This window comes from Heloderma suspectum, chromosome 10, assembly GCF_057233095.1.
Source record: "Heloderma suspectum isolate Gila_16-S chromosome 10, 16-S_ref, whole genome shotgun sequence".
Classification (NCBI taxonomy): Eukaryota; Metazoa; Chordata; class Lepidosauria; order Squamata; family Helodermatidae; genus Heloderma; species Heloderma suspectum.
The window spans coordinates 10,455,045-10,472,476 of record NC_139467.1 but is presented as its reverse complement, the minus strand read 5'-3'; the positions used below and the strand labels follow the sequence as shown (position 1 = coordinate 10,472,476).

Genomic DNA, 17,432 nt, shown 5'->3' with positions numbered 1-17,432 from the left:
AATCAGGAAGTTCTCCTGTGCAAGCCCTACTACAATAAATGGAACCAGTGCAAGATCATCTGTGCCACGGGGACAATCTCCCTCCCTCCCTCCCTCGCTCTCCCTCCCTCTCTCTCTCGCTCTCCCTCTCTCTCTCGCTCTCCCTCTCTCTCTCTCTCCCCCCCTCTGTCTCTCCCGCCCCCTCTCTCTCTCATGCAGGCATGCACCCCATCTGAAGACCATCCAATGAAATTGACTAACAGTAGGTTTCAGGCAAATAAAAGGAAATATATTTGATCAGAGCACCTAAATAACCTGTAGAGCTTTTTGCCCCAGGGTATTGTGATAGCCGCTGACATACATTTTTTTAAAAGGATAGGATAAACCTACATGGAGGACGTTTCTCTTGATGGCGATTAGCCATGATAGTGAGAAGCTCATTCTCCATATTTGGAGATTGTATGTCGCTGACTGTCATGCTAGGGACTGAAAGGTCATGGATAATGCTAGGATGCCTTTTTTGTCAACCCGTTGGTGGCATCTGGATGGCTAGTCTTGGCAGGGAAAAAATACGGGGGCCATTTTATGCTGCAATCCTGTGCAAGCACAGAAAACACACAGAATGTGGGTACAGTACATTTCTAGAACTTGCAGAACACGAGGCCCCATCCATTGACTAGAAGAAACAGAATAAATTAAGCAGATTGACCAGTTTCTCATATTCTGAAATATTTACCAAAGTTGTTTTAATTTGCATCACTTACAAAGGGTACAGACTTTGGTTGGGAGGAAGAAGGACTACGGTATCTCGAGCAGCCCCCAAATCCTGTTAGACTGACCGCCTTTTCCTGTCACCCCAACAGTGTGCCAAGTGCCGTGAGTTCTTCCACGGGAATCCTGTGGGTGGGCACCAGTGCTACCGGCTGATCATTGTGGACCAAGAGAGCTGCTTTGACCCCACCTCGCAGCTCAACTGCTTCCACGAGCCCAACATCAAGAACCTGCCTCTCGGACGCTCTGTCTTCTTTGGTGTTCAGCCCAAATTCACCAATGTGGACATCCGTATCACCATTGATGTGACCTTTGGCGGTGTGGATGTCTACATCTCCACCTCCTATGAGACGTTTGTTGTGGATGTAGACCGGGTCACTGGCATCCACTCGGTGCGCGTTGTGTCACCGGGTGACGAAGCGGGTGGGCGCAGCGGCGTAGCCAACGGCAGCCAGTCCTCCCCACCCGTGCGAGAGGCACGCACCCACGGCCTCATCACCTACATCACTGTGCGGGAGCAGCAGGCTGTGCTGATTGTGCGAGGCGTTCGAGACCGTGTGGTCATCACCTACCCCCACGAGATTCATGCCCTCAAATCCAGCCGTTTCTACGTCATCCTGCTGGGTATCGGAGGCACCAGCCCCAATGTCATGGAGTCCCAGGGGCTGCTCTTCTTCCGTCAAGACCAGGCCCACATTGACCTCTTCGTCTTCTTCTCTGTCTTCTTCTCCTGCTTCTTCCTCTTCCTCTCGGTCTGTGTCCTGCTTTGGAAAGTCAAGCAGTTCCTGGACCTGCGGCATGAACAACGGCGCCACCTGCAGGAAATGACCAAGATGGCCAGCCGACCCTTTGCCAAAGTGACCATCTACTTTGAGCCAGACACCCTGGGTGCTGCTGCTGAGCTGGTCTTCCTCCCGGCACGCCCTCCCAAGCACCCTGCGCTGGCTGCTGCCCAGCCTCTGCCGAGCCGCCTGAAGCCCTATCATGAGGTGCCCTACCCTGTTGCCCACTTCCGGCGCTCAGAGCCCTTCCTCTCTCACCTGATGGGCTACTCCTACTCCAGCTTTCGTGTGGGGCCGATTACCCTGGAACCCACGGACGACGGCATGGCTGGCGTGGCCACCGTCCTCTTCCAACTGCCGGGCGGGCTGCAGGCCCCCAACCGGGCTTGCCTGGGCTCTGCCCTCGTCACCCTGCGCCACAACCTTCAGGACTACTGCAGCAGCAGCCACGGCGTCAGCAGCTCACGCAAGGGCCTCCTCAGCCACGAGAACCTCACCAGCATGTCCCTGTGAGCTGCTGGGGGGCTCCGCCATGCTTTGACTGGGATGACGGAGCTCCTTGCTTCTGCCACCCCCACAGCAGTCTGGACTGGCCCCGCGGAAGGGGCTGAGTAAGGCGGGAGGTAGCATCTGGACCGACAAGGTGCTCCCTGGGGCTTTGGGAGGCACCGCCAGGTATCCTGTCATGAATGCAGACGTTGCCACCAGAGGGAGCTGCTCTTGCCCCGCTTCTCAAGTGGAGGGCGGGCCAGTGTTCTCTGCTCACACGTGCCGGCACCTGCTCCCTCCCCATCTTCCTTGCAGCAGTCTTGGAGCTGCACAGGAGCAGGTGGACAGTCCTCCATAAGCGGTGCCCTGGAGGGGCAGCCAGAAATGGCAACCAGCCCAGCTAGTCTGTGTACGGTCAGGGGCACGTTTGTCAACCGTGGGGGCTTGGGGGAATCTAGCCTTGATTCCTCCCAGTGTTGTTTGTTAAGTACTATTCCTGTTTTCTTTTTTTAACACCTTCCCTTCCATTGTTTTGTTTGTTCGTTTGTTATGGTCTTTGACCAGCACTACATCTTCCCCCGACCCCCCCCCCCCACACATATACATACATGCACACACGCACAGTCACAAGCCCTCAAAAGGCAATAAAGACGATTCTCGGACAACGTTTTCTTCCTGGATCAAATAGCCAAGCTTGATCAGCAGAATCAAGTGCCAAAGCTTTTCCTGGGCTGTACCATTTCAGTCTGTTGGGAGGATGGTTCCGGACTGAAAAACACTCCCTGCACATCTAAAACTAGAATGTCAGGGTTCTAGGCAAGTCTCCTTCTTGAAACTCTGTTTTCTTAGTCAAGTGAGGTTTTTGTGAGCATTCTCACACATGCATCTCTCCCCCACTCTAGCGTCTAAGTGGTGTATCTAGGAAAAGGGGTAGCACTTGATTCGACTGAGATAAACTGCTCATTCCTTTTTTCACTCAGCATCTTGAGAATCACTTGTCAAAGCTGTTTTGTTGCAGCACTGTGTGAGTTATCTTTTATGGAAACAGCTGTTTGACCCCATCCCTTGGTGCCAGCTGAACATCCAGTTCCCTGCTGCTGAGTTGACCACAGGTGGACAGCCGCAGTTCCCCCTCTTTTTTATTGATGATGCCAGCTGCCTCTGTGTATGTCCAGATGTAGTTCCGCTGTGAGAAGGAAGCCCGGGCTGTGCTTGCATCATCACCCAAGCTACCGCCGAAGTGAGCTGCGACAGTCCAGACTTCCTGGTTCTGAAATGGATGTGGTGCCTGGACCAGCATGGTCCATGCTTGGCCATATTCCAACCCAACCTAGCATTTGCTATGAAGCTTCCCTGGGAAGAAGCAACAAGTGGCTCAGTTCATTCCAGGGATCTGGCCGACTCTCCTGGACACAAGGGAGCAGCCAACTGGTAGAGCGGTGTGGGGGTGGGGGTGGGTTTGGGTTCGGGTTCCAGCTCGGAAGGAGGCTAACACGGGCTCTTCAGCTCTCGTGCCAGCTGGCAAAGAGCGCAGGGGCAGCAACAGCAGAAAGCAAACCAGTCACAGCACACGCAGCCCTGGGAAAGAGAAGACAGCTTTTGATCAGGGCAACCACCAGTGCAAAGTCTTATAATTAATGCTCTGTGGCTGCTGCTCTTCCCTGGCTCTCAGCACCTCCCTGCTATCCCTGATTAAACATGAAAAACAGCCGATGCACTCTACCAGCTTAAACCCGGTTCAGCAGGGGCCATGACAATGTATGGACAGTTAAATAGGTATTGTGGACCTGTCCTCAAACAGTTCTGACGACAGCGTAGCATACCTCTTGTCCAAGTCCTTTCCCCTAGAAGCCTCCTCCAATAAAGCTATATCCAAACCTCCAGCCCTTTTACTCCCTCACAAATAGAGTGCTTGTATGTTATGGAGTTGCTTACTGAGAGGTAACTGCTGCATTTTACTTCTGGATAGTTGCAAGCTTACCTCTGATGGGCTAGGGCTGCTGCAAAGTATCTGCAAGAGGGCAGATGGCAGCCTACCTCTAGCAAATGGTGGGGAGCAACATCAGCTCCTGTGGGGCAGAGTTCTGATGTCACATTAAATGCTGCAGAAACACATGTATTTCTGGAGACATCACTTTAGCTGGCTTGCAATCTCCTGGCAGACAAATGCTTACTGGATCGCTCACAGAAGTCCTCTAGGAAATGGAGCTGGTACCTTTATGTGCAGCTGTTCTCGCAGGCCTGTCCGCATGGCTACAAGAGTCCCAGGCAGATAGGGAACGCAGCAGCACTCCCCGTAATCTACGGCCACCTTGCAAGCAAGGATGCATGGAATGCAGATACCGCAGGCACCTGGTGGAGGGAGGGAGGGGATAGAGAGGAGGGCTTCAGTTGGAGACAGCTGACCAAGCTGAGTCCTGAGCCCTGTTTTCGATGCCAGCGCTCAGCCCTGAGCCCTGGAATATAATACATCATAATAAAGGAGAGGGTGTCTTTGATATGACTAATCCTTCACCCAGGTAAGTGAGTGAATGGACACAAATAATGGGACAGCTTCAAGATAGGCTTGAGTCCCAACACCTCTGCAAAGTGGGATGAGCTGGAGCAGGAAGGCATGTGGTGCCATTGGGCCAGGCCGTGGCACCCACGGTGGGTGCCAGATGGAGCAGGAGGGTGGCTTTGATGCCAAGCAGAAATGCAGTGCAGAACCCACCCACCCACCCCTGTGCACCACAGACAGTCCCCAGCACTCACAGATGGTCTTGTCAGCACGGCAGTCCAGTAGGTCCGTTTTCCAATCCCTGTATGGAGATGGGCAGCACCTGCTGACAGCTGCTGGCTGAGTGACCACAGGGCAGGGCTGGAAAGCCATGGAAGACGACTGTGCTGGGAAGAGAAGGCACGTGGAGGACAGGAAGACAGTGTCCACCCTTCCAGCTCCTAAATGGTGAAGAGCTTCCAAGGGCCAAGATCCAGTTTTCTGCTGCTTTCCTTGTCAAATCTCACCAGAAAAGAGGTGCCTCCCCTCAATTTACTGGAACAGCTTGGAGGCATTTGCAGATGTTTGCATCGGGAATGTGGTGCTCCTGTACTGATGGGAGACAGTGGGGTGGGTCTACTAATGCAAGGGCCAAGGTTGTTGCAAGGCATCCAGAGGCTCATCTCTAGGTAGCTCCTACAGCTGTTCTTTTAGTCTCGGGGTGGCAGGGAAATCAAGAAGCTTAAATAGGAGGTGGCAGGTAGGAGGCTGGGAGTGGCATGCGGCTGGAGAAAGGTGTAAAATCACTTGGCTCAGGAACATCATTGAATTCAGCCCATGGATATGTTCAGTGGTTGCTTCCTTTAAAGAGGCGTGCCATGGCTTGAAGTGTGCTGGGAGCCCTGCTCCCTAATCCTAAATGTATTGTGTTAAGCTGCGACTATTTAATGGGGATGAGAAAAGACTTGAGTTCTCAGAAGCACAGTTGCTGCACACCAGGCTAGTAGGTGGCACGAGATGATTAAGCACAGAGAAGTCCCAAGCATACTGTCTGGGATCTCCCTAAATGGGACGGCTCGGAAATGGTGTCAAAGGACATTTGGCATAACTGCAGTGATGCACATCAGGGATCAAGAATCAGCTGTAATGCAACCACTAATGGGTTTGAGTTTGAATGGGTGGCAAGCTGCACATTTCTAGAAAAGAAAGTGGGCCACGTATCAGAATAGCCGTAATGTGCATGTGCAAAAAGATTTGCACATTTACACTAAGTTGCAAACAGGGTGTGTGTGAACAAGCAGAGTAAGGAACTGAGAGCTACTAATGAACCTCAGCCTCCTGTGCTGCAGAAGGAAGCTGGCGAATTAAGGGGACACGGGTGCAGGGATGTTGCCTCTTGAGCCTAACAGAGACCAGGTAGTGTGGCAGATCCTTAGAGTGTGCATGAGAGAAAAGGAATCCATTAAGCCATGGAGTCACTGACCCAGTCCCTTTCAGCCTTCAGTTTGCTGTGTATAAATGGGAGTAATACAGAGGTGTGATAAGACTGAGCAAATGTGATAAAAGATTGAGCAGCATCTGTTTTGTGAAGATAGAGTGGCTGCGTATTCTTTCCAGGTGAGGGTTGGAAGGAAAGCACCAAGACCACATCTCCAGCAGAAACATAACAGAATAGTGTTTCTTGTTCAGGCAGGCCCCACCAAAGTATGTGCGATTTCTAGCTGACATTTTGGGAACAGTTTGAGCACTTACAATGTTGAATTATAAAAAACCTTTTTCCAACTTGTGCTTCTGTTATTATTTTCAACATTTGTATACCGCTCCACATCTAAACAGATTCCAGAGTGGTGAACAATAAGAGATAAAATGAACAAAAGATAAAAAGAATGAAACATGATATTATAATTATTCTTTAAAAAATAGAGAGCCAGTAAAACCGAGGCTGATCAGCCAAGGAAGGCTTCCTGGAAAAGGGCTGTCTTCAGGAGGTGCTGAAAACAATGCAATTGTTCTATAGGGAGGGAGCCACCACCACCAGACTGAAGGCTCATCTTCAGGTGGACCATAGGTCCTTGTGGAACCACCAGGAGCATGCTTTCTGATGACCTAATTGATTGGGCAGGTTGGTAAGGGAGAAGGTGCTCTCTCAAGTGTCCTGGTCCCAAGTTATTTAGGGCTTTGTAAACTAGTACCCAAACCGTAAACCTGGCCTGGTAAGGTATAGGCATTTCCCTCAGCAAAGGAGTTGCATGCTGGAAAGGGGCAGCTCCAGGTAACAGCCCAGCTGCTGTATTCTGCACTAACTCCAGTTTCCAGAGCAGCTGTAAGGGCAGCCCCACATAGAGCGCATTGCAGTATGGCAGCCTCGAGGTTACTAGCGCCTGTACCACCGTGGTCAAGCTATCCCTGCCCAGGAGGCTGTGGCTGGCAAGCCAGCTGAAGCTGATAACAGGCACTCGGAGCGACCATGGCCACTTGGGCCTCCAGCGACAGTAATGGATCTAGGAGTACCCTGAGACTACGAACCTGATCATTCAGAGGGGGCGCAACCCCATCCAGAACAGGCAATAAGCCTACCTTCTGGACCCAGGAACCCTTACCCACAGGGCTTCCGCCTTGTCACGATTCAGTTTCAGTTTATTGGCCCTCACCCAGCCCGCTACTGAATCTAGGCACTCTTTCAGGACTTGCACAGCCTCACCTGATTCAGATGTCACAGGGAGACAGAGTTGTGTGTTATCAGCATGCTGATGACACTTGGCTCCAAATCCTCTAATGGCCACTCCTAGCAGCTTCATATAGCTGTTAAACATTGGGGACAGGCTGGTACCCTATGGAACCCCATAGCTCAATTATCAAGGAGCCGAGTAATGGTCACCCAATCTTACTTTCCGAACTCAACCCCGCAGATAAGACCAGAACCACTGCAACACAGCAGCTCCAATGCCCATCCCATGGAGTTGATGAGAGATTGAGCAGAATTAGCAGAGTTGCTCTCCCCCATCCCTCTCTCAATAAAGGTCATCCATCAGGGTGACCAAGGCTGATTCAGTCCTGTAAACAGGTCAAAAACCAGACTGGAATAGGTCTAGATAATCAGTATCTTCCAAGAGTCCCTGCAGTTGTTCCACCATGACCCTCTACATTACTTTCCCTAAGAAAGGGGTATTTGCAACTGGGTGGTAGTTGTCTAAAACCATTAGGTCCAGAGTGGGCTTCTTCAGAAGTAGTCACACTACTGTCTCCTTAAGGACAGCAGGAACCACCCCTTCTCGGAGAGAAGCATTCACCACACCCTGGACCCGCCCAGCCATACCCCTCAGCTAGCTTTTATTAGCCAGTAGGGGCAAGGTTCAATAGGGCATGTGGTCAGTTGCATTGTGGCAAGCACCTTGTCCACATCATCGGGCTGCAGCAACTGAAACTGATCCCACAAAATTGGACAGATGGTGGTGTGAGACACCTCAACTGGAGCTGTGCTAACGACAGTGTCATGTTCGCTGCGGAGATGAGCGATTTTGTCCTCAAAGTGTGATGCAAAAAGGTCACTGCAGGTCCTTTAGGGGACCAGGACCCTGTTTGTTGGGGATAGTGTTAACTAACTAGCTGCCGCCTGTAGGAACTGTTCTACACATAATGAAAAATAAGGTGATGGAATCCTGGTCTGTGCCAATTTAGAATGGAGGGGAGGGTCATATTTTTTAATGCTTTCCCACATATAAAGTTTGCTCCATGTAGTAAACTAGCATATTAAAGACAGTGCTAAACTAATCCCTCCTGCCCCGATGCCCTTGATTTCTACATGCTGGGTAGCATTAATGTATTTTCTTACCTATGGTTGGACATGAGCCCAAGAATGCTGCCATCTCATTCTACCATCTCATTTTTTTATCGCGCATAGTAGATTATCTCTGAGATGCTGGCATAAGCAAGGCTGTAACAAGCCCCAAACAGAAGCTAAAGCTAAACTGAGGAAAAGTCCACACCCGGATTACTGCAAGTTTAATTAATTAGGACACTGCAAGTATGGGAACTTGTGCTGAAACCAAACAGAGCAAAGGTAGTACACCAAGATGAAGCGCATTGCTGAGCATAACCACATCTGAATTTAAGGACAGTGGCAACATCTGGATCTTTTGTCCTCAGTTTCCAGTACTTCCTCTTGAATGGGAGAAATGCCAAGTGAGGAGAGGAAGCTATTCTCCCCTCGGAACATGGGAACCTGCCTTATACTGAGCCAGACCATCGGTCCATCTAGCCCAGTATTGTCGGCACTGACTGGCAGTGGCTGTCTGGGGTTTCAGGCAGGATTCTTTCCTCGTCCTACCTGGAGAAGCCAGGGATCAAACCTGGGACCTTCTGCCTGCAAAACGTGTACTCTGCTATCGAGCTATAACCCCTTCCCTCTCCCTTTTCAGTATGTAAGTGCTGGTCCTGCTTTGATTGGCATCAGCCATGATATTGGGACACCCCATCACTGAAATCAGGGCGCTCTGATGGGGACCCTAGGTAGGTTTACTACAGGGTGGGCAACTTGTGGCCCTCCAGATGTTTTGGCCTACAACTCTCATCAGCACTAGCCAGCAGAGCCAATGGTGAAGGTTGATGGGACTTGGAGGACAAAACATTTAGAGGGCCATGCCTGGTCTATTAGCTGAATTGCCCAAGGTAGTTTAGATCACGCTTAATTCACTTGATCCATTTAACAGTATGGGTTGCTTCACACAAAGCAGTATTTTCTGTGTAGTATGAAGGTATGTGCTGTGAATGTGTGAGAGAAACCTACGGCCAGCCATAGCTCCTCCCAGAAAACAGATTTCTCTTAGACATGGGGTTTGTGCGGGAAAATGTTTTGGGTTTAGGCAGCTATACAACTACTCTTTATCATTAAAATATTGATAAAACCCTAAAAGATAAGGGAGAGCAAAGTTCCTTCCCAAAAGGGATTATGAGTGAGCAGTTCCAAAACTGCATATGGTATCTCCTCCTAGAGACTGACATTTCCAACATTTATCTTCTTGGAAGTTATAAATTTGTTTCAGATGGTTTGGAATCAATGAAATTACTTCTTCACACTTCTTCACACAGCGCAGTTAAGCTATGGAATTTGCTACCTCGAGATGTAGTGATGGTTGCCAATTTGGATGGCTTTAAAAGAGGGATTGGACAAATTCCTGGAGGAAAAGGCTACCAATGGCTACTAGTCCTGATGGCTATGTGCTACCTCCAGTACGAGAGGCAGTGAGCCTATGTACACCAATTGATGGGGAACATGGGTGGGAGGGTGCAGTTGCACTCATGTCCTGCTTGTGGGTTTCCCATGGGCAGCTGGTTGGCCACTGTGTGAACAGAATGCTGGACTAGATGGACCCTTGGTCTGATCCAGCAGGGCTCTTCTTATGTTCTTCAGTTGAATCTTATAAAAGCTTCCTTTGTGGTGGCTGGGTGGGTGGGTGGGATAGAGATCACATTTTTGTAACATTTATACAAGCAAGACCACTCTGCATTGGTTATATTCTCCCCTGTATCTTTTGCCAACTGCACTCAAAATTAAAACGAATAACTTTCATTTTTGAGAGCAAGGAATACCATTTGCTGATCAAACCTTTCAGATTCATGCTAGCTAGAGATTAGACATTCTGCTTCAGTTAATTCTCTAGGGTTTACATATTTATTCAGTGGGGCTAAAAATATCTCTGCTTTGAAAAAAAAGGGAAGATTTCTCCTTTCCAGTCAACTAATCACCCCTTGAATGCTCAAACCATAGCTTGCCACATCTCTAACATGAAATCATTGATATTTGTTTTTTACCAACAAGAGATGTTTCCTGGAGGATCTGGGGAGGAAAATTGTTCATTATTTTTAAAAATGAAGTGGTGACAAACCAGTACTCAAATCTATTGTTCAGCTTGTGCTGGACTAGTGATTGGTGTAAACAATGATGTTCAGTCTTTCTTATTCTATCTTGAAAACCTAGGTTAACTTGCAGTGTAAATCTATGTATGTTTCCTCAGAAGTCCCATTTAGATAATGAGATTTACTCCCAAGTAAGAATGTATAGGATAGCAGCCTAAAGGTACTCTTATTTCTTCCTGTTCTGATCTGGTTGTTTGATCTAATAGAATACAGTCTTCTAGCAGCACAAGTCTAGCTACATATTATGATTTCATTTCAGGTAGCACAACATCAGCAGCTTCGTGTTTAACAGGCAAATTCATAAATAAACATATTTTGGCAGTAAATTTATCTTAGTGCAATTTTCCTAACCATGAGATAAGAAAGATGAACCACTGTTCAAGATCCTTTTCTGGAGGAGGATTACTTCAAACAAACAAACAAACAAACAAACAAACAGCTAGCTAGCTAGTTAGCTAGCAGGGAGTGGGAACATGCAGCCCTCCAAATGCTTTTGGACTGCAACTTCCATCAGTCCTAGCCAGCACAGTGAAGGCTGACAGGAGGTGCAGATCTGAAGGGCTACATGTTATCCATCCCTTATAGATAGATAGATGATAGATAGACAGACAGACAGACAGACAGACAGACAATTATTTTTGCCCCTTCCACTTGGTGCTTCCTTTGACTAAAGAAAGGCATTTTGTAACTTGAATCCTCCTACAGCATAGCATAATTATTGGCTGTATTTGGTAATATCCCGACAAGGCCCAGGTATAACTAATTAAATATCAGCTTGGCAGAGGAACATTTTGTTTGAAAAGTAACTCTTCTTCAGAACGGTTCTGTGTAAACTGGAAATTTCCTTCTAGCACTTTAAACACAAGCTGTTCCAAACGCATTGCCTCACTCTCGCGGTTTCTAATCCGATAATTCACAGGAGGTAAGCAAGACTCTTTAACAGAGCTAAATGCTCAACTTGAGGCTGGGTGGGTGTAGCTACTCAGTTGTTGCTGCTGTAAAAACATTAAAAACATTCTTCCTGTCGGGCATAGTTTCCAGCTTATTTGGACGCAGGGGATGCATCAAGCAAGGTTGCTTTACTCTCTTCTGCCACCAGCTTCAGGCATCGACTGACTAGAAGCCAGATATATGACCAAAGCAATACAGTCAGCAAGAAAGCCACACCTTGAACTGAGAGACCTGTGGCCAAACTGGCTGAGCGGGACCATGTTACTCTTGCTGCTGCTGCATCATGAGGCTGAACATCAGCTGTGCTGGCAATAAGATCTATCCTCCTCCATGAGTTTGCCTATTCCTCTGTGTTTTTAGAATCACAGGGTTGGAAGGGAGCACTGAGGCCCAATCCAACTCTCTGCCCAGTGCAGGAATCCAGTTTAAAGCATCCCTGGCAGATGGCTATCCAGTCTCTGCTTGAATGAAGCAAGCAAGCTCCCAGAGAGCGAGCGAACAGGGGGAGCAAACAGGGGTTGGCCAGGGGAGCTGTAGTGGCGGAAGAGACAAAGGAGACAAAGGCAAAGAGGTAAGTGAGCTGGAGGAAGCCCAGAGGGCTGTCCATTTCCTGCTGAGTGGCTGTGAGCTCACCAGGTGCCCCTGAGAGCTTCAGTTAATTGGGGGGGGGGTGGCCTGAGTACTCCCAGCAGCTGAGTGGACAGGAAGCTTCAGTCTGTTTCCCACCTCCCAGCTGAGCTGAGCAGAGCAACGGATGCTGCTCCAGCTGGTCTAGGGACTACAGAAGCAGGCAAGCTCCCAGAGAGCGAGTGACCAGACCAGAGCCATCAGGGGCAGCAAACAGGAGTTGGCCAGGGGAGTTTGGCAGGGGAGGTCAAGGGGGAGGCCCCTAACATTTAAAAAAAAAATTTGTCTTGTTACACACACTTCCATACCAGTGGGACTCTGTTTTTAACCTGCAGTGAGTAGAGGACCAGGCACAGGCTACTCTAGAACAACCAGGAAGCTAGACACAAAAATGGAAAAGAGACTATGGAAGGACAAGACTCTCCAGTGGTGGTGACCTGCAAGGTGTGTGCGATGTCTGTTTTCTTGCCTGAGAGCAACATGGCCTACACCTGCAACAAGTGCAAGTTGATCATGCTGCTGGAAGAAAAAGCAAGAGGACTAGAGCGGCGAGCGTTGACCCTCCATGGAATAAGAGAACACAAAGAGTTCTTGGGCAGAATGGTGGAACTACAGCAGCAAAGTGAAGAACAGAAGCTAGAAGAGCAACAGCAAGCTGAGGAAGAAGAGGAAACTGCTGAGGTGAGGAAAAATGAGGTAGAAGATACTCCTTGGAAAAGGGTGACAGGAGTAGAAGAACTAGAAGACACTCAGCACCAGTGGAGGCAGTGGAACTAGGGAACCGTCTCCAGGTACTTGAGGATGAGACTGGAGGACAGCCTGCAGAGGAAGAATCACAGGGGAACCTGCATGAGAGCGAGCAAGAGGCTGAAGGTCAGCCAAGCAGAGGCGATGAAATGAAAGCCTACAGCTACAAGAAGAGAAGAGTAGTAGTAGTGGGAGACTCCTTGCTGTGTGGGATCAAAACCCAAGTATGTTGCGAAGACCCGTGGACTCGCCAGGTATGCTGTCTCCCGGGAGGACGGATTAGAGACATGACTGAAGGGTTGCCTGCACTCATAAAGCCCACTGACAGGTATCCCTTTCTTCTCATCCATGTGGGAACAAATGATACCACCAAGTGGAGCTATGAAGAAATCACATCAGATTTTGAAGCTTTGGGAAGGAAACTCAAGAACTTTGAGGCCCAGATAGTTTTCTCATCCATCCTTCCAGTAGTTAGAAGAGGGCTAGAAAGGGAAAGAAAAATACTCCGGGTGAATGACTGGCTATGAAGGTGGTGCTGGTGAGAGAGATTTGGATTCTGGGGCCACAGGCTATACTTCCTGGAAGATGGACTGTTGGCAAGGGATGGGTTGCACCTCACAAAGGCTGGGAAGAATGTGTTTGGCCACAGCATGAAGAACTTTATCAGGAGGGCTTTAAACTAAATGCTACGGGGAAGGGAGATGTAAAGTTGGGGGTAACAATGGACGAAGGCTCATGCACCGCAATGGAGAGAACAGCTCTAATAGCGCCCAATAATAGTCTTCACAAACATGTAGGAAGAAAGCCAGACCATGAAGCACATGGTCTTCGATGTCTATATACTAATGCCCAGAGTATAGGAAACAAACAGAACAAACTTGAACTCTTAATACAGGAGGGAAATTATGACTTGATAGGTGTAACTGAGACTTGGTGGGATGACTCTCATGACTGGAATACAGCAATTGAAGGATATATCTTGTTCAAAAAGAACAGGAGGAACAGAAAGGGAGGTGGGGTTGCACTATATGTTAAAAATACATATCTCTGCACAGAAATACAGGAGGAAGAGCTTGGTAGCCCCATCGAGGGCATCTGGGTTAAAATAAATGCAGGAAAGAATAAAAGGAACATGGTGGTTGGAGTCTACTACCAGCCACCCAATCAAGGAGAAAACGAGGATGAAACTTTTGAAAAGCAAATAGCCAATGTTTCAAAGAAGCATGATGTAGTAGTAATGGGGGACTTCAATGTCCCCGATATTTGTTGGGAGGCAAATTCTGCAAAACATGGCCCCTCCAGGAAATTCCTGACTTGTGTGGCGGATAACTTCCTCCTACAGAAAGTAGAGGTAGGAACTAGAGGATCGGCTATCCTTGACTTGATCCTAACTAACAGAGATGACTTAGTGGGTAAAGTAGCCATTACAGGAACTCTAGGGGAAAGCAACCATGCTATACTTGAGTTCATGGTTCTAAAGGAAGCAAAAGCTGAGTGTAGCCAAACCCGTACCCTGGATTTTAGGAAAGCTGATTTAATAAACTCAGAACAATGATCAGTAAGGTCCCATGGCAAGCAACTCTAATGAGAAAAGGAGTCCAAGATGGGTGGGAGTTTTTAAAAAAGGAAATTCTCAAGGCACTATTACAAACAATTCCAACAAGAAAAAAAGGAGGAAGACAACAGAGGAAGCCAATGTGGCTTCACAAAAAGCTAAGAGATGACCTGAAAACAAAAAAGGACACATATAGGAAGTGGAAAGAAGGCCAAGCAACAGGCACATAGCACAGAATTGCAGGGATGGCGTCAGGAAGGCTAAAGCTGAGAACGAGCTGAGGTTAGCGAGGGATGCTAAAAGCAACAAAAAAGCTTTCTTCAGATACATGCATAGTAAAAGACAGAGGAAAGAAATGGTGGTTCAGCTATTAAATAAGGATGGCAAAATGATAACAGATGACAAAGAAAAGGCAGAAGTGCTTAATTCCTACTTTGGCTCAGTCTTCTCCCAAAAGAGGGTCTATGACCCCCCTGGCAAAGGCGAAGTACAGGCTGAAGGGGCAGGATTGCAGCTTGAGATTGATAGGCATATGGTCAAGGAACACGTAATTACTTTGAATGAGTTCAAATCTCCAAGGCCAGATGAACTGCACCCTAAAGTAATAAAGGAACTGGCAGAAGAACTCTCAGAACCACTGTCTATTATCTTTGAGCAATCATGGAGGATGGGTGAAGTGCCAGATGACTGGAGGAGGGCTAATGTGGTTCCTATCTTCAAAAAGGGTAAAAAGGAGGAACCTGGGAACTACAGACCAGTCAGTCTGACATCAATCCCTGGGAAAATTCTGGAGCAGATGATAAAGCAATCCATCTATAAGCACCTTGAAAACAATGCAGTGATTACTTGAAGCCAACATGGATTTGTCAAGAACAAATCCTGCCAGACGAATCTGATCTCATTTTTTGATCAAGTCACCTCCCTTGTGGACTGTGGGAATGCTGTGGACATAATATACCTTGACTTCAGCAAAGTTTTCAACAAAGTGCCCCATGATATCCTGATGAGCAAGCTAGCTCAAAGTGGGCTAGATGAAACAACGATCAGGTGGATCCACAGTTGGCTACAAAATCGGACAAAGAGTGCTTATCCATGGGATCTTCTCAAACTGGGGAGAGGTAACGAGCAGGGTATCACAGGGTTCAGTCCTGGGCCCAGTGCTCTTCAATTTTTATGAATGACTTGGAGGAGGAGGTGCAGGGAATGCTGATCAAATTTGCAGATGACACAAAATTGGGAGGGATAGCTAATACTTTGGAAGACAGAAACAAAATTCAAAGTGATCTTGATAGACTGGAGTGCTGGGCAGAAAACAAAAGAATGACATTTAATAGGGATAAATGCCAAGTTCTGCACCTAGGAAAAACAAACCAAAGGCACAGTTACAAGATGGGGGATACATGGCTCAACCAGACTACAAGCGAGAAGGATCTTGGAATGGTTGTCGATCACAAGCTGAATATGAGCCAACAATGTGATGTGGCTGCAAAAAAGGCCAATGCTATTTTGGGCTGCATTAATAGAAGCATCGCTTCCAAATCCCAGGAAGTACTAGTCCCCCTCCACTCAGCACTGGTTAGGCCTCCTCTGGAGTACTGTGTCCAGTTCTGGGCACCGCACTTTAAGAATGATGCAGACAAGCTGGAGAGGGTTCAGAGGAGGGCAACAAAGATGATCAGGGGAATGGAAACAAAGCTTTATGAAGAGAGACTGAAAGAACTGGGCATGTTTAGCCTTGAGAAGACTGAGGGGAGATATGATAGTGCTCTTCAAGTACTTGAAAGGTTGTCACAGAGAGGAAGGCCAGGATCTCTTCTCGATCATCCCAGAATGCAGGACACGGAATCATGGGCTCAAGTTACAGGAAGCCAGATTCCAGAAAAACTTCCTGACTGTTAGAGCAATAGGACAATGGAACCAATTACCTAGGGAGGTAGTGGGCTCTCCCACCCTGGAGGCATTGAAGACAAGGCTGGACAGCCATCTATCAGGAATGCTCTGACTTGGATTCCTGCATTGAGCAGGGGGTTGGACATGATGGTCTTGTAGGCCCCTTCCAACCCTACTGTTCTATGATTCTATTAATGTTCCCAGCAACAGAGAGCCCACCATCTCTCTAGGCAGTTGGATCCACTGTCTGACTGCACTGACCTTTAGGAAGCTTTTCTTGATGTTCAACCAAAATCTGCCTTCCTGTAACTTAAGTTCATTATTTAGCACCCTACAGTCTTGGATGATAGAGAAGAGGTTGTGTCCCTTTTCTGTGTGACCATGTTTTATGTACTTGAAAGTATCCCCCCTCAGTCTTCTCAAGGCTAAACATATCCAGTTCCTTCAGTCTTTCCTTGTAGGACTTAGGGTGCAATCCCATGCACATTTAGACAGAAAAAAGTCCTACATGGCTGGCTGGGGGATGCTGGAAGGACTTTTTTCTGTCTAAACATATGTAGGATTGTGCCCTTCGTTTCTAGGCCCCTAGTCATCTTCAGCCTCTAAAGATGTTTAAGATCGTGTAAAACGGTAAGGTTTTCCCCCACCCCTCCATCTTATTGCCTACTGACTTGCTCTGGCAATTTGCCCACTTCTTGAGAGCGTAATAAGATTAGAAATGCGGCTGCCAACACAGAAAGATAAAAGCATTCTGCAGCTGCACAAGGCTCCACCAATCAACAGAAACCTGTCTTGTGTATAATGCACATTTTTGGCCTGCCCTGCCCGCATATGTAAACCACATATGCAGTGTAATCCAAATTATATTCATTCAACGGTAAGACCCATTGAGTTCAATGGAACGTACAGCACAACGCTGTGCACATCTATTCAGAAGTCCCACTTCGTTAATGAGACTTACTCTTCGGTAAGTATGCATATGATTGCAGCCTATTGCAGTTTACTTTCCCAGGTAAGTGTGCATAGAGTTGCAGCCTTATTCCCTACTGTAGTTAAGAATGCAGCTTAATTGCACGTTGTTGATCCACCCCAATATCAAATATTTCAGTTCAGCTACTTATGGCTATTAGAAAAAAAAAGCGATAATAAAATTAACATGGCATACTTTTAAAAGTTTTGTTTACCAAATATGTCAAGTACACATGCTGAATCAAATGTAATTATTTTAGGATAGTGCAATTTTGGG

The 17,432-nt window shown here is 47.7% G+C and overlaps 2 protein-coding genes across 3 annotated transcripts in view; one reads left to right on the top strand and one right to left on the bottom strand.

Moving 5' to 3' along the window:
• The window catches only part of MEGF8 (multiple EGF like domains 8), a 71,079-nt gene extending 64,722 nt beyond the window's left edge, over positions 1 to 6,357 (top strand). For both annotated transcript variants that reach the window (XM_084815067.1, XM_084815068.1), the window contains one exon: positions 843 to 6,357. In XM_084815067.1, the coding sequence (XP_084671193.1) occupies positions 843 to 2,045 (1,203 nt within the window). In that variant the 3' untranslated portion in view covers positions 2,046 to 6,357. The remainder of the gene's footprint in view (positions 1 to 842) is intronic.
• On the bottom strand, positions 3,510 to 4,971 carry LOC146337663 (cornifelin homolog A-like). Its single transcript, XM_084815069.1, has 3 exons — positions 4,776 to 4,971; positions 4,237 to 4,373; positions 3,510 to 3,599 (listed from the first exon to the last, which is right to left on the bottom strand). Exons 1-3 carry the CDS (start codon positions 4,891 to 4,893, stop codon positions 3,510 to 3,512), a joined length of 345 nt encoding a protein of 114 aa, XP_084671195.1. The 5' UTR covers positions 4,894 to 4,971.
• Positions 6,358 to 17,432: the final 11,075 nt, after the last annotated feature.

What these genes read in the sequence shown, in the direction of transcription:
- LOC146337663 (XM_084815069.1), bottom strand. Translation starts at nt 4,893, where the DNA reads ATGGCTTTCCAGCCCTGCCCTGTGGTCACTCAGCCAGCAGCTGTCAGC. An exon ending in CCGTGCTGACAAGACCATCT is followed by an intron (nt 4,374 to 4,775) that starts GTGAGTGCTGGG and finishes TCCCTCCACCAG; the next exon opens with GTGCCTGCGGTATCTGCATT. An exon ending in GAGAACAGCTGCACATAAAG is followed by an intron (nt 3,600 to 4,236) that starts GTACCAGCTCCA and finishes TCTCTTTCCCAG; the next exon opens with GGCTGCGTGTGCTGTGACTG.